Source organism: Guyanagaster necrorhizus (assembly GCF_019112545.1).
Source record: "Guyanagaster necrorhizus MCA 3950 unplaced genomic scaffold BT62scaffold_1, whole genome shotgun sequence".
In the NCBI taxonomy this organism is placed as follows: Eukaryota; Fungi; Basidiomycota; class Agaricomycetes; order Agaricales; family Physalacriaceae; genus Guyanagaster; species Guyanagaster necrorhizus.
Window position 1 is genome coordinate 1712239 of NW_025064880.1, and position 13247 is coordinate 1725485.

The window sequence follows — 13247 nt, forward strand, 5'->3', positions numbered from 1 at the left end:
TGTGGAAGGACTGAAACAGCGCCAATATGTAACGTATGTAACGCGTGACCTACTCTGTACAGTCCGCCGCCTTCTCCTCTTAACTCTTTTTCTTCCCTTATCCTTCTTTCCTCGTCACCCCCATCATGGTTAGAGAAACGTCAGTATCTTTGTTCGTCTGTCTGTGATCTGAACGGTTTTCTCATTCCTTCTTTGCAGCAAATTTTACGATCTACTCGATGTACCTCCTACAGCCTCAGAGGGCGATCTCAAAAAGGCGTACCGCAAAAAGCAGGTGCTCTTTGTTCTTTTCCAGTACAGTTTCTAACCTTTTTCTGCCTCTAGGGCCTTGCGGTATCACCCTGACAAAGGCGGAGATCCAGATAAATTCAAGGAAGTTACGCATGCGTGAGTAGCATGGCTTATTTGTGCCTTCAGCCTGTCGAACGGCGTCTGTTACAGCTATGAAATACTTTCTGATCCCGAAAAACGAGCTGTATATGATGCTAGAGGAGAAGCAGGATTATCGGAGGCAGGGGGAGGCATGGATCCCCAGGTGAGTGGTGTTCCTCTTGCACTGCTCATCAACGTCCTGACCATAGCCTAGGATCTTTTCAGCCAGCTCTTCGGTGGTGGAGGTGGCTTCGGTGGTGGAGGAGGATTTTTTGGTGGAGGCGGCCCATCTCGAAACGGTCCTCGCAAAACGAAAGATCTCGTCCATCGCGTCCACGTCACTCTAGAAGACCTCTACAAGGGCAAAACCACCAAACTTGCACTGACACGGAACGTTCTATGCTCAAAGTGCAAAGGAAAGGGCGGTAAGGATGGTGCTGTCAGGAGTTGTTACTCGTGCAGTGGGCGCGGTGTCAAGATTACCATGCGACAGATGGGTCCGATGATTCAGCAAATACAGACACCCTGTGATGAATGTTCGGGTACCGGAGAGATAATCAATGCGAAAGACCGATGTGGGCAGTGCAAGGGCAAGAAGGTGATGCCGGAGAAAAAGTTCCTCGAGGTGCACATCGACAAAGGCATGAAGGGCGGCCAGACGATCCAGTTTAGAGGCGAGAGTGATCAGTCACCTACGGCCGAGGCTGGGGATGTTGTTATCGTTATCGAAGAGAAGCCTCACGAGCGCTTTAAGCGCCAGGATAACGATCTCGTTACCGAAGTCGAAGTAGACCTCTTAACTGCTCTTGCTGGCGGTCAGTTTGCCATTCGGCATCTGGATGAGCGCGCTTTGGTGGTAAAGATAGAACCTGGTGAGGTTGTCAATCATGGTAAGTCCTATTCTTCGTGATATTGGATATTAATGACATTCTTTCCTCGCAGGCGACCTCAGAGTTATCCATGGACAGGGCATGCCTTCACAACGGCACCATGAGCCTGGTGACTTGTATGTCAAGCTCAACGTGAAGTTCCCGGAGTCTATCGATCCAGCTGTTATTCCTCTGTTGGAGAAAGCATTACCACCACGCAAACCTATCGAAACCTTTGACAAGCACGTTATACTCGACGAGGTTCATTTAGAAGAACCCGACTCGCATGGTGGAATGCATGATGAGCCGATGGACGAAGACGGAGACGAGCCTCGCGTGCAGTGCGCCCAGCAGTAATTCTGGCAGTTTTCTTTATTGCTCTCCTGGCTTGTTGTCGTCGTGTTATTATGTAAAGCATTTTAGAGAGTCTGTCGTACACTGCTACACACTACCATAATAATTGACATTAGCGTTCAACAATCCCAACTTGTCTGCAAGAAAGGTTCATATTATCACAGTAAGAGACTGGTTGGTGGGTACCTGAGGGTTCCGCTTAAACTGCTCATACAACTCCCGGTTAAAGAAACTAACTTCGGTTTCATTTTCTATTTACACAACGGATTAGAAGGGATTTTCAATCCAGCCAGATACTCACCGAACCCGACATCGGCTAATATCTTGGAGTCATCATCAAATAGCCATTCATCGTGGTCGAGATTTATTATAAGATTTGTTGTCTAAAGGCTCATCGGTTAGAGCTATCGAGCATGGGAAGAGGACGCACCTTTGCACTGTGAGCCTGCGTATACAGCTTGAGCACATCAAGAACAACATTTCGATATGGCTTCCATCCTGGTTGTGTCTTGACGGCTAATCCGACGTCGTCGAAAGCAAATACTGGGAAATAGAACGAATGGAAAAGGTACCTTCATGCGCCAACTCCTTGAGCTGGCCTACAGTCGTCGTCTCGAGATTGACTTTGTGGAGGACAAGGCTCTTTTCTGTGCGATACTTGAATGATTTTATTATTCGCAGCGTAATGGTGGCCGCTGTCTTTGGGTGGGCGATATTGGTGAGGACGTTAGAAAAATCGGAATACATGGAAGTAGGAGGTGAGTGAAGGTCGGATATCGGTCCGGGGGGAGGGCACAGGCCCGCTTGACGAGGGATACTCAAGGATCACCGTGACCGCAGGATGACATCAATTATTCCCGAGAAAAGTCCGGAATTACCTACATAAGCTGCGCGATATTCACCGTCGTTTTCCATGGCACACCCTTTCCTTGACGCGGACATCGCTGACCTCGTACAGAAACTCAGAATCGATGAAAAAATCTCTCTGTTAGGTGCTCCCAATTGGTGGAACACCACCGCTATTGAGCGGTTGAAGATTCCCCCTGTTCGCATGAGCGACGGACCTAACGTAGGCGATCTCAAGGCTCGGTGAGACTCTTATTGAACGTTTCCTACAGGGTGTTCGAGGATCTTCTCATTTCGTCGCTATACCTGCACAATGTCTTCCGGTAAGTATAAAAATCTTGAAGGAGTGCTGCTCGCATTCTTACGGAGCGTAGTGCTCGACTTCCCTTGCCGCCACCTTTGACACTGAGCTAATATATGATGCCGGGATCTTTCTGGCACAGGAGGCTAAAATCAAGTCATCTGTTATTTTACTCGCGCCGACCTGCAATATTCAGCGCTCACCGCTTGGCGGGAGAGCGTTCGAATCCTTTTCTGAGGACCCCCATCTGTCTGGTAATCAGAGTTTCATCTTGACTCGGCATGGTCTGATTGCTGTTGAAAGGCATGATGGCTTCCGCCTACGTCAATGGACTGCAATCAGAAGGAGTTGCTGCAAGTACGTGCTTAAAACCACCGCAAAGACTATGCATCTAACAGTAATTAGCTATCAAACATTTTGTTGCTAATGACCAGGAGCACGAGAGAACCGCTGCAGACTCAGTCATGTCAGATAGAGCCTTGCGAGAAATCTATCTATATCCGTCAGCATCAGTTAATTTCTTCGAGCACCCTTTCTTCCCACTGACTCCCGCGTTTTAGGTTCATGTTGGCACAAAAACATGCTCAACCATGGGCCTATATGACTTCGTTGAATATAACGTTCTCTGCTTCGTGCTACTTTTAGTTGACAAGCCTCCAGATACGGTCGTGTCAGAGGATTGCATTGTTCTGAAAATCGACAGCTGTTGCAAGGAATTCTCCGAAATGAATGGGATTTTGATGGAATCGTTATCAGTGACTGGTAAATTTTTCATATCACAAAATCCGATGACTGACAAACTTAATAGGTTTGGCACTTACGGCGTCGACGAAGCAATCAATGCTGGGCTGGATCTCGAAATGCCCGGCCCACCTCGCTGGAGAACTCAACCGTTGGTTTCGCACTGCTTGACGTCTCAGAAAGTACTGCCTCGCGTGATAGACGAGCGCGTCACTACTCTTCTTCGTTTTGTGCAGCACCAGGCTCGTAGGAATCCAGATGTTGTCTATGGTGATGGGAAGGAGCGGAGTCGAGACTCTCCTGAAGCACGAACATTCTGTCGGAAGCTTGCTGCTGATGGCATCGTTCTTCTCAAGAATCAGGGTCATCTCCTTCCCCTCTCCGCAGAAAATGTGAAGCACCTGGCCATTATAGGCCCTAACGCCAAAAGCAGTGTCATTTCAGGAGGCGGGTCCGCTCAGCTGAAAGCTACCTATGTGGTGACTCCGTATGCTGGCATTACAGCGGGTGCCCCCAGCGATGTGGTCGTCGACTACGAAGTCGGTTGTTACGGTCAGTTTCGTTTCTGTGCTTATGCTTCCCGGATACTGAAAGTAAGTCATCACGCAGCTCACAAATACTTGCCCACACTGGAAGCCAACTTGGAAACGTCGACCAGCGAATCGGGCTGGCTTTGCACGTTTTATAGCTGCGACGAACAAGGAAAACTTACGGAGCCCATAGCAGACTTTATCCTACGTGATACACGAGTGAAGCTGAACGACTTTCTACCTGCTGGGCTCTCGTCGACTTGGATGATCAAATTGACCGGAAAGTTGACTATGGACAAGACGGGTCCTTATGACCTTGGTTTGACTGTCGCAGGTAAAGTACCTTATCCTATAGATTATATCAAGGCAGTGAAGTTTGGGGTAGGGCGTGCCAAGCTCTGGGTGAATGGCAAGTTGGCGATCGATAACTGGACAAAACAGACACCCGGAGATTTCTTCTACGGGTAAGTTATACAAAAAACACGTTTCATATGTATTGGTACCCATGGATATGTTGATAGGCAAGGGACTATTGAAGAGAAAGCAACGTTAGATTTTGAGGCCGGTGTTGGCGTTGACATTCTTGTGGAGTATATTAATACATCTCCGCCAAAAAATGGCGATGAAGAGGACGATATGAGAAGTTCTCAGCCAGCATTGATGCGCGGTGTTGTGAGTCCGAAATTGAAGTATCAATTCGACGCTAAAGTGTGCTCCATACAGCGTCTTGGCGGTTGTGAAAGGATTGACCCTGACAAGGCCATTGATTCTGCTGTATCGTTGGCTTCCAAGGTCGATGCTGTGGTCTTCTTCGGTGGTCTAACACCCGAATGGGAAAGCGAAGGCTTTGACCGACCTACACTGCAGCTTCCCGGAAGACAAGATGAAATCATCACTCGTATTGCGGAGGTAAATCCCAATGTCATTGTCTGTATTCAAGCGGTATGTGCTGTTTACATCAAAGTAGTTATCTTTTCCCTCATGCTATACAGGGCTCTGCTGTTTCTATGCCCTGGGCTGATAAGGTAGGAGGATTGCTTCAGTCATGGTACTCAGGCAATGAAGCAGGTAATGCCATTGCCGACATTGTTTTCGGGAAAGTGAATCCGAGTGGCCGATTACCCCTCACGTTACCTGTTCGTCTGGAAGATGTTCCATCGTTCTTGAACCGGCACAGTGAATATGGAAAGATCCATTATAGGGAGGATCTGTTTGTTGGATACAAGCACTACCAGGCCGTCGGTATACAAGCGCAGTTTCCATTTGGGTGTGTGCCGTTTGTTTCATGTTTGTGTAATGCTCTTACCTGGCCTTAGCTTTGGACTCTCCTACACAGAATTTTCAATGTCGAATTTGTCGCTGTCCGCAGCCACCGACGTGGATGTCAAGGTTTCTGTTGACGTGAAAAACGTAGGAAACAAGGCGGGATCGCAAGTTGTACAGCTTTATGTGTCGTATCCAGACATTGGTATTACGCAGCCTCCATTTCAATTACGGGGCTTTGCGAAGGCCCGGAATATACTACCAGGATCAACAAGGACGGTCCAAATTTCTCTTAACAAGTACGCGTTTTCCTTCTGGGATCCTTCTGTCAATTCCTGGCGCGTTTCCGTTGGAAAGTACGGCTTGCACGTCGGGTCCAGCAGTGAACAGTTGGATTTTAAGGTGATAGTGACAGTGAAGAAGGGCTTTTTGTGGAATGGATTGTGATGCAGTCAGTATGTACACTGAACAAAAAAGGAAATTCAGTAATTATGTCCTTGGATACCAACTCCCACCACGATGCTACCGTCGATGCCCGTCCCGACCCTCGTCTCCTCACGAATCTTCCTGACATTCTCTCTGCCCTTTCTTCAATACAGTCAGAGGAGGCAGAGCTCTCTAATTCGCTGACTGACCTGCTATCCGACCGTGCACCCATTCTATCCTCGCTGTCGCGCTTGCGTTCCGTAGTGCCTCAGCTCAATAACCTCAACGAAGATGCATTGCTTCTGTCGGAAAAGGTCGTGACAACGGCACAAACAGCGGAACGCGTTGGGGGACGTGTCCAGTCACTTGACGAAGAAATGCGCAGGATTCGTGAAGCTGGAGACCGTGTTGGTCAGGTTATCGAACTCAAGGTACACCCTTTCTCTTTTATTGCGATTTTCGCTAAATATGTCACAGTCATCTCTGGTAGAGTTGCAAGCGTCGATTGAGAGCCATGATTGGGAGTCGGCGTCGAGACACTGTGCTCGAGTAATGACGCTGCCTCTGGATGTAATATCGGGGCCTTTCTCGGAACATGTAGTGGTTCGTTGTATGTTTGCTAGTAAGAGTACAGACAACTGAGATAATAGGAACAGCCTACGTCGGATAACCATCTACCGCCTGTCCAGACGCTCCAGGCCGCCCGCGAGCGTCTTCTGTTGGTCTTTCAGGAAAACTTTGAACGGGCTTCAAGCTCAAGGGATTCGGCTGCAACAAGTCGCTTCTTCAAACTCTTCCCTGCTATAGGATGGGAGACGGAGGGTCTGCAGGCATATGCATCGTTTATTGTCGACCTCGTACGAGTCCGCGCACCTGCATCTGCGAAAAGTAAGTTGAATTCAGTCTCAACCATTCGTGGGTATTCATATCTTGGCAGCATCTTCGCCCCTGTACTATACAACCGCTTTGACTGCGCTCTTTGAGAGCATTGCAATGATCGTTGACCAGCATCAGCCCGTCGTGGAGAAATATTATGGTGCGGGTAAAATGATCAGCGTCGTGGAGCGGCTGTTAGAAGAGTGCGATCGGGTTGTTAAGGGGTTAGTTGCAGGATGGGAAGATGAAAGGTCTATGAAGCGCAAGGCAAGTCTTTCAAGCCCCTCCTCGCCTTGCAGCTAAAATGTTTGTAGTTGTCGGATACTTCCAATAACCCCCCAATACCCATGTTCAACACCACGATACGTCGTCAACCTTCTGTAATGTCCCCCGATGAGGAGAGGATCGATCCGCGAGAAATTGACAAAGTGTTGGTGGAAGCAGCAAGTATGGCAGGCCGATGGAACCTGTTCCGAAAATTCCTTTCTGAAAGCATGACTGTACGTTATGGGATTATTCTGTTTGCACCCCCCTTCATGCGGTTCCAAGGAAGACTCTAGCTTCGAATCTACAGAGGTGCCAGTGGAGACACAGAAGCTTTCGTTGGATTCCACGAAATCACATCATCTATTTGAGGACCTATTGACGACGTATTATATCCCAATGGAAATGTGGTATACACGTACCATCATGGACAAAGTAAGGATTGGTCTTGTTGTACACACTTCTTATGATGAACTCATAGCGTAGGCTCATAGGCTATCCAGCCCAGATCTTACTCAGTCACCAGTAGTGACAACTACGCCAGATGACGTTTTCTACATTCTCAAAATCGTGTTACTGCGTCTGATTTCTACGGGCTCGTATACGACTGTTGAACGGACACTGCAGCAGCTGCGCGAAGTCATGGAGCGAGATTACTCGGGAGTAATCAAGAAAAAGCTTGACGATGTCTATCATGCTGCTGGGACCTCTGGTCAAAGTAGAGGCGAGAAGGTGGAGAAGGAGAACCGTTTAGCATTTATTGTATGTTTTTTTCTCGGCTTCGAAGATGCAATCCTCAATGATTTTTAGACACTCTTGAACGACTTGGATGTATCTGTCTCGCACCTTGAACGCCTTACGCGGGATTTAGTGAGGGGCCCGACGATTGGTCAACATTTTAGCGAACAACAACAACCGTCGGTGAAGGATCAGATCACGTCATTCTCTACCTCGTCTGCTAAGCTTGGGGCAACTCTGAGAGTTAGTACAGTGTCTTTGTGTGTCGGACTGCCCTTTACACTCTAAATCTAGGTAGGATTAGAGCAAGTCTTCAATCAGCTTTTAAGACCAAAGCTGCGCAATCTTGTACCAGAGGTCTACAAGGATATCTCCTATGTCCTAGATGATGATACCTATGCCGCTGCAGAGTATCAAAATGTGGTTCGGAAGCGGTTCATCAAGACATGGGAAACATTTATGGATGGATACAAGGTAAATTCTGGTTTTTCGTATTTTGAGCTTGCCCTGGATGACCTGTTGGACAGGGTGCATTTACTGATCGTAATTACCGTATGTTCTTTGGCCTGGCTCTCGACGTCCTGTTGAGGCCATGGGAGAAATTCATGATGGGTTTCAAGTTTACTGAGGTTAGACTTTCTTGTAGTGACAAGCGTTTTGTGACTGAATGGCTACAGTTGGGTGCGATACGCTTTGACAGGGACCTACGGTCTATCACTACGTATTTGACATCGCAGACCGCGTTTGGCGACGCCAGAGAGAAACTTGTTCGCTTACAGCAAATGTCTACTTTGCTGAACCTGGATGGTGTATGTGTTCTAAGTTTATATGAGGCTGGTTTTCTAAAGAATGCTACAGGAAGAAGATGTGGACGAATTCTACAATGGGTCTGGTATATCTTGGAAACTAACTGCGCAAGAAGCTCGTGCCATTGTTTCTCTGAAGGTATAGGATTTCGTACTACTACTACTACAGTATACACCCATATGGGCAGGCCAATAATATACAGAATGGGATCAATAGTTTACGTCTGGTACCTAGCCTCGTCGCAAAGCATCTAGGCGTGCTTGTAGGGCATCCTCATCAGACACTCCACCGCCAGAGACATCACCACCGGTATTGCTGCTGTCGTTGTTTCGTGTTGGCGCTACGCCAGATTCTCCCAATGCCACTGGCTGCTTATTCGCAATGGGAGTTGATACAGCGATACCGGTGGGAGCGTCAGTGAGCTTGGCATAACATGAGTGAGGTGAAGGAGAGAAATACAGGCAACAGACCTGCTGCGACAGATTGACACCGATCTCGTCCAATACTTCTTTCAGGATCTTGTCGCCCTCCTCTTCTTCATCTTCGGCCTCGTCATCCATCACGTCGTCGACCGCATCGGACATCATCTCCTCCTTCATGTCCATCATTGAACTCTCCTTCTCGAACTCATTCATGATTCGCTGGATAGCTGGTAGATTAAGGCCACGATTCATGGAAGCCATTGCCTAACAGTGGAGCATGAATGGGTAGTTCAGGCAAGGCAACGAATACGTGCATACGCGAGTGGCACCCCTCATCGCGCTTGCCATCTGTTCATTGCTTCGCAGCGTCTGTATTCGGAGGCTGACGGCCTGGAGCTGAGTGCGCATTTGGTAGAATTTGTGAGTATACCGACGGGTCCTAACGAGGTCCTTGGCCATCACTTTGCAAGCATTCTGCAGGGTAGCATTATTGCCTGGCAGGATAAGATGGCGTGAATTCTACCATTTGCCCCGCCTTTGCGCTCTTCTTGATATCCATAATCAGTTTCTTCTCGCTTTGCTCCAGCTTGGTGCGCTCTCGGTCGAGCTCGCGCTGTGCTTTGGCGAGAGCGCGCTGATGCTGGCGCAGTCGTTCAGCAGGTGTGACAGTACGACCAAAGAGCGTCTCCTATACGTCTCTATCATCAGCCAGAACGACGACAAAGGAAGAAAGGATGACATGCGATGATGTTCATGGTGGCGGTGAAGGTAGAAGACGAATGTTGCCGTGCGGACCGCGGCTCCTGACCATGAACAACGACGACCTCCTCGACATTGGCAGGCAATGCTCGTTGCCGTCCTGCGGCCAGGTCGATTTTCTTCCTATCAGATGCCGTTGTGACCTTCTTTTCTGCAAGGAGCACATTATCCCTGATGCTCACGGCTGTCGTCGGGCCTCTATCACGCCCGTCGTCAGTGACAGCACTCTGCCCAAATTCCAGCGATGCGCAGCGCCTAAATGCTCCAAGCCCAGTCTCGATGCCTTTTCTACGCAGAAAGCCAAAGGATCTGCTGCGTGTGCTCGGTGCAGTCAGTCGTTCTGTGCTGAGTAAAGTCTGGGTCTCCGCCTCTTTGTCTGTGTGCTGAATGTCTCCTCAGCCACCGGTATCCCGAGGCCCATTCGTGTTCCTCTGTATCCACCTTTGAGTCTATTTCCCACAATGCTGTAGCTGAGGCTCTGATAATCAAGCATTTTTCTTCGACGTCAAAGACTTCGTCAAGCTCGCGTCGCACTGGCACTCCCAAAATTCCCGCTGACCCCGTCAAGCTTGCCCAGTATCAGAAAGTAGAACTTATGAAAATGAGACACAGGGCTATTCCTGCGGATCCAAAGGATAAGCCGTTGTCCGTCCCCATTGGCGACCGCATTCACATAAAGCTGCAAGTAAATGACAGTGACCAAGAAAAAATATTCTGGCTTCGAAAGGTGGGGCCAAGTATATATATATAGCGGCGTATTCACCTGTCTACTGTTCAGTCTATCGTGACCGGAAAAGCGCTGGATTTGCTGGCTACTCAAATGGAAGTATTTACTTCAGTCAGTCTCTCAATACTCTCCCTCAATGACAATATACTTAATTTACAGTGAAGCCTCTTCAATTGTCGGATGTTCGAAATGGCCGCATTCTTGTTAATAGTGACCTTCTCGCCGCCCAGGTTGAGGATGGCAGTAGCATTCTTATAGGACCAAGATGAAAATAAATAACCTATACTAATCCTTCTCTTCCAAACCAAAGATCTGCCACAACAAGTGAGCTTGTCCGAACGGCCTCTCGCTACCCAGAAGCGTCGAAGCTGCCTCGTATTTATTCTCCGGTCTCCTCACTTCATCGCAAATAACCTTGTACCCTTGTGCCATTCTTTCCAGGGCTGATTGGTGAATCGTAGTATGCAAGCGCTGCACGGTTAGGTGGGATAATCGTTGCGACTGGACGACTTCGAGACCCGAAAGCCAGGCGGAGAATCTTTGAAGAGCCCATTTCAACTCTTGCGGACGGGCAGTTGGAATATATGACAGTGGTTCCTGCAATACAGCAAGGTTACATATCGCGTAAAAGGGCAAAAAAGGACGTACACTGCGATCCCATTTATCGCAAACAGTTATTATGTCGTGCAGTCCAGCTTTGGCCATGATATCATGATACTGTTTCTTGTCAGCATCCAAGGCAATAGCAATGGCAAATGAATTCGGCAACGTACGTGCTCATCTGTAAGAAGAAGTACACGCTCGTTAATTATTACTTGAAGTCCTTTCTGTTTGTTCACGGTGAATACAAACGGTTCGAGAACACTCTGTCCGTAGCTTTGAGTATGAAGGTCAGAAGTTCAAATTCAAAAACTGACCAATAAATAACTTAGGCAATTCAAAACAAAGACGGATATGTCCCATCTTGATACTGCTCTAGCTTTAGCTTCAGCAGCGTTAGTGCAAATTTCAATGGCCGGATCCATCATGATATCCAATACATGCTCAAATCCCGCGATAAGTTTTTCTTCATCTTCGTTTCCTAGCAGAGATGACTGGTAGACATTCATGAGTTCTCGAAGCACTTGGGCATGCTCTATGATAGAGATTGGAGGGGTTAAGGAGAGATCGTTGTTATCCTGAAGATAAAGTCAGGATCAAGTCATGCCAAGAAGATAAACAACTCACGAGAGGTACTCGGAGAAGGGATCTGCCTAACGCTTCCACAGCATCAAAAAACACTTTGTACGAGACTTCGGTGATTCTGGAATGATGTTGGTGTCAGTAATATGGAAGACAATTAGCCACCTACTCCTGCAGTGTTTTCGACAGAACAGCCTCCGTTCCAATTGTGCGACGCATCGTGACCAAGTAAAATTGCAGCAGGTTCGCAATCTTGTAGGACACTATGCTGCTTTCCTGGGATCTAACCGTCTGTTGCACGCGAACCTTAAAAGAGGAAACATCAAGTAAGGCTGAAGGAAAAACACACGAGAAATACCTTCAAAGGCACGCAAAGCTTCCCGACGGCTAGATCCATGAGCTCGCGTATCCAATCTTCCTCTTCACTTTTATCGTCAAACAACCGCACGCTACCGACCATCCGACCATCAGCTTTTAATCCAAAGAGACTTTCAAAGAACTCCCTCTCGGCCGCTATGGCTTGATGCACCCAAGCAAGCATGTCACCAATGTAGCGCATGGGATCGTGCGCGTGTAGTTCAATGGGGCGAGGAAGACCTGATGGTCCGCCTCTTGTTAGAGCCATTAAAAACGAAGAAAGGAGCGAAGCTTGTCGTGTCTGCGATAGTTCAGCAAGAGCCTCACTGAGCTCGGCCGTCAATACACGAGGATGCAAAAATTAGTGCAGATGAGAAACGTACGTGAGCAGTTCTTGTCTTTGGCGTAATCGTCGTACAGCTTCTCGCATAGCTGGTGTCACTTCTAAATGTGCGTCGCGGCCTATTTGTCGGAACTCGTATGAACACCAACGAACTATCTTTTCATAACCTTGTTCCAGGTAAGATAAAGTGGAAGACATTATTTCCAGGCTATTTGACGAGTCAGAAGAAACACGGACTTCAAGATAGCGACTTTACCCAGCTTTCGTAGGGCCTTCTTCGCCTGCCATGAGCACCCGACAGTCATCTCGGATTCTCTCTGTTCTGTCCATGGCATCAAAGAATCGCTGGCCTAGCGGAACATCTCGCGAAGTCATTGACTCAATTTCCTCCTCGCTAAGAGCAAAACGGCCGAGGAACAACTCGACGACAGACTTCTTGACGTCTACTTCCTGCCTGTCGTAGATATGTTATGTGTTCATCTGCAACTTGAATGTCAAATTTACCTCTCTTGCCGGAGATTTCCAGCTTTTTCAAGCAGGGACGAACTAGCCTCGTTTGTCAGCTGCAACTGTATTTCAGCATCGTCAAGGCTGGCATGCATGGTGTCGACGTGTTTTTGAAGTTCACCGAGTTTCTGTGGTACATAATGAGTAAGCATTAGTTGCTGAAAAGATGGTTTGACCTGGTCAACCTCCCTGAAGGCAGCTAGAAAGCGGCGACTCCCTTCAGCCAGCTTCTGCTCCATGTCCTTCCTGAGGTTCCGTCGCGCACGAGCAGCCATCTCGCCTGGGAGCATCTCTGCCGCATCTTTGGAGCGTACTCGCGTATCATCGTCATCGTCATCGTCATCGTTGCCTCTCTGGACTACCTTTCCCTTTCTACTGGATGGAGTTGCGTACAAGTCAGAGAGCGTGCACAGCGCCTCCTTAGTAGCTTCATCATCAAAGTTGGTGCCAAGGACCTTGTATAAACGCAAGGACACCGGGTTGCGCGACTGAGCGGAAGTAGACGTCTTGCGCAGTGCCACAGACGGTGTCGAGGACGTAGGTGGGGTGAGCGAAGGCATACG

General features: G+C 48.3%; 6 protein-coding genes across 6 annotated transcripts; 3 read left to right on the plus strand and 3 right to left on the minus strand.

The window, feature by feature from the left end:
• Nucleotides 1-125: 125 nt before the first annotated feature.
• On the plus strand, nucleotides 126-1598 carry BT62DRAFT_977462 (uncharacterized protein; the record flags this gene model as incomplete). Its single annotated transcript, XM_043189276.1, has 6 exons — nucleotides 126-139; nucleotides 199-270; nucleotides 325-387; nucleotides 442-535; nucleotides 587-1262; nucleotides 1315-1598. 6 exons carry the CDS (start codon nucleotides 126-128, stop codon nucleotides 1596-1598), a joined length of 1203 nt encoding a protein of 400 aa, XP_043046461.1.
• A 116-nt stretch (nucleotides 1599-1714) lies between these two features.
• Nucleotides 1715-2342, minus strand: BT62DRAFT_983831 (cytoplasmic protein; the record flags this gene model as incomplete). Its single annotated transcript, XM_043189815.1, has 5 exons — nucleotides 1715-1732; nucleotides 1782-1846; nucleotides 1897-1978; nucleotides 2026-2111; nucleotides 2168-2342. 5 exons carry the CDS (start codon nucleotides 2340-2342, stop codon nucleotides 1715-1717), a joined length of 426 nt encoding a protein of 141 aa, XP_043046462.1.
• A 166-nt stretch (nucleotides 2343-2508) lies between these two features.
• Nucleotides 2509-5762, plus strand: BT62DRAFT_1016808 (glycoside hydrolase family 3 protein; the record flags this gene model as incomplete). Its single annotated transcript, XM_043178236.1, has 14 exons — nucleotides 2509-2664; nucleotides 2714-2764; nucleotides 2816-2996; nucleotides 3046-3099; nucleotides 3148-3244; nucleotides 3303-3350; nucleotides 3403-3504; nucleotides 3551-4035; nucleotides 4093-4347; nucleotides 4399-4477; nucleotides 4535-4685; nucleotides 4737-4955; nucleotides 5006-5280; nucleotides 5330-5762. 14 exons carry the CDS (start codon nucleotides 2509-2511, stop codon nucleotides 5721-5723), a joined length of 2547 nt encoding a protein of 848 aa, XP_043046463.1. The 3' UTR covers nucleotides 5724-5762.
• Nucleotides 5763-5767: 5 nt separating this feature from the next.
• On the plus strand, nucleotides 5768-8531 carry BT62DRAFT_977465 (COG4-domain-containing protein; the record flags this gene model as incomplete). The annotated part of the gene is made up of 12 exons (XM_043189277.1): nucleotides 5768-6133; nucleotides 6180-6305; nucleotides 6359-6590; nucleotides 6640-6845; nucleotides 6893-7078; nucleotides 7128-7277; nucleotides 7329-7604; nucleotides 7653-7823; nucleotides 7875-8054; nucleotides 8108-8209; nucleotides 8258-8389; nucleotides 8439-8531. The coding sequence occupies 12 exons, from the start codon at nucleotides 5768-5770 to the stop codon at nucleotides 8529-8531; spliced, it is 2220 nt and encodes a 739-aa protein (XP_043046464.1).
• On the minus strand, nucleotides 8440-9597 carry BT62DRAFT_925504 (Snf7-domain-containing protein). Its single transcript, XM_043184827.1, has 5 exons — nucleotides 9553-9597; nucleotides 9333-9497; nucleotides 9128-9283; nucleotides 8858-9073; nucleotides 8440-8809 (listed from the first exon to the last, which is right to left on the minus strand). The coding sequence occupies exons 1-5, from the start codon at nucleotides 9562-9564 to the stop codon at nucleotides 8618-8620; spliced, it is 741 nt and encodes a 246-aa protein (XP_043046465.1). The 5' UTR covers nucleotides 9565-9597; the 3' UTR covers nucleotides 8440-8617.
• A 983-nt stretch (nucleotides 9598-10580) lies between these two features.
• BT62DRAFT_879815 (oligomeric complex COG6) lies at nucleotides 10581-13244 on the minus strand (the record flags this gene model as incomplete). Its single annotated transcript, XM_043182603.1, has 11 exons — nucleotides 10581-10892; nucleotides 10944-11012; nucleotides 11069-11161; nucleotides 11213-11473; nucleotides 11523-11598; nucleotides 11647-11753; nucleotides 11836-12156; nucleotides 12214-12385; nucleotides 12434-12631; nucleotides 12682-12812; nucleotides 12861-13244. 11 exons carry the CDS (start codon nucleotides 13242-13244, stop codon nucleotides 10581-10583), a joined length of 2124 nt encoding a protein of 707 aa, XP_043046466.1.
• Between the last annotated feature and the right edge of the window lie 3 nt (nucleotides 13245-13247).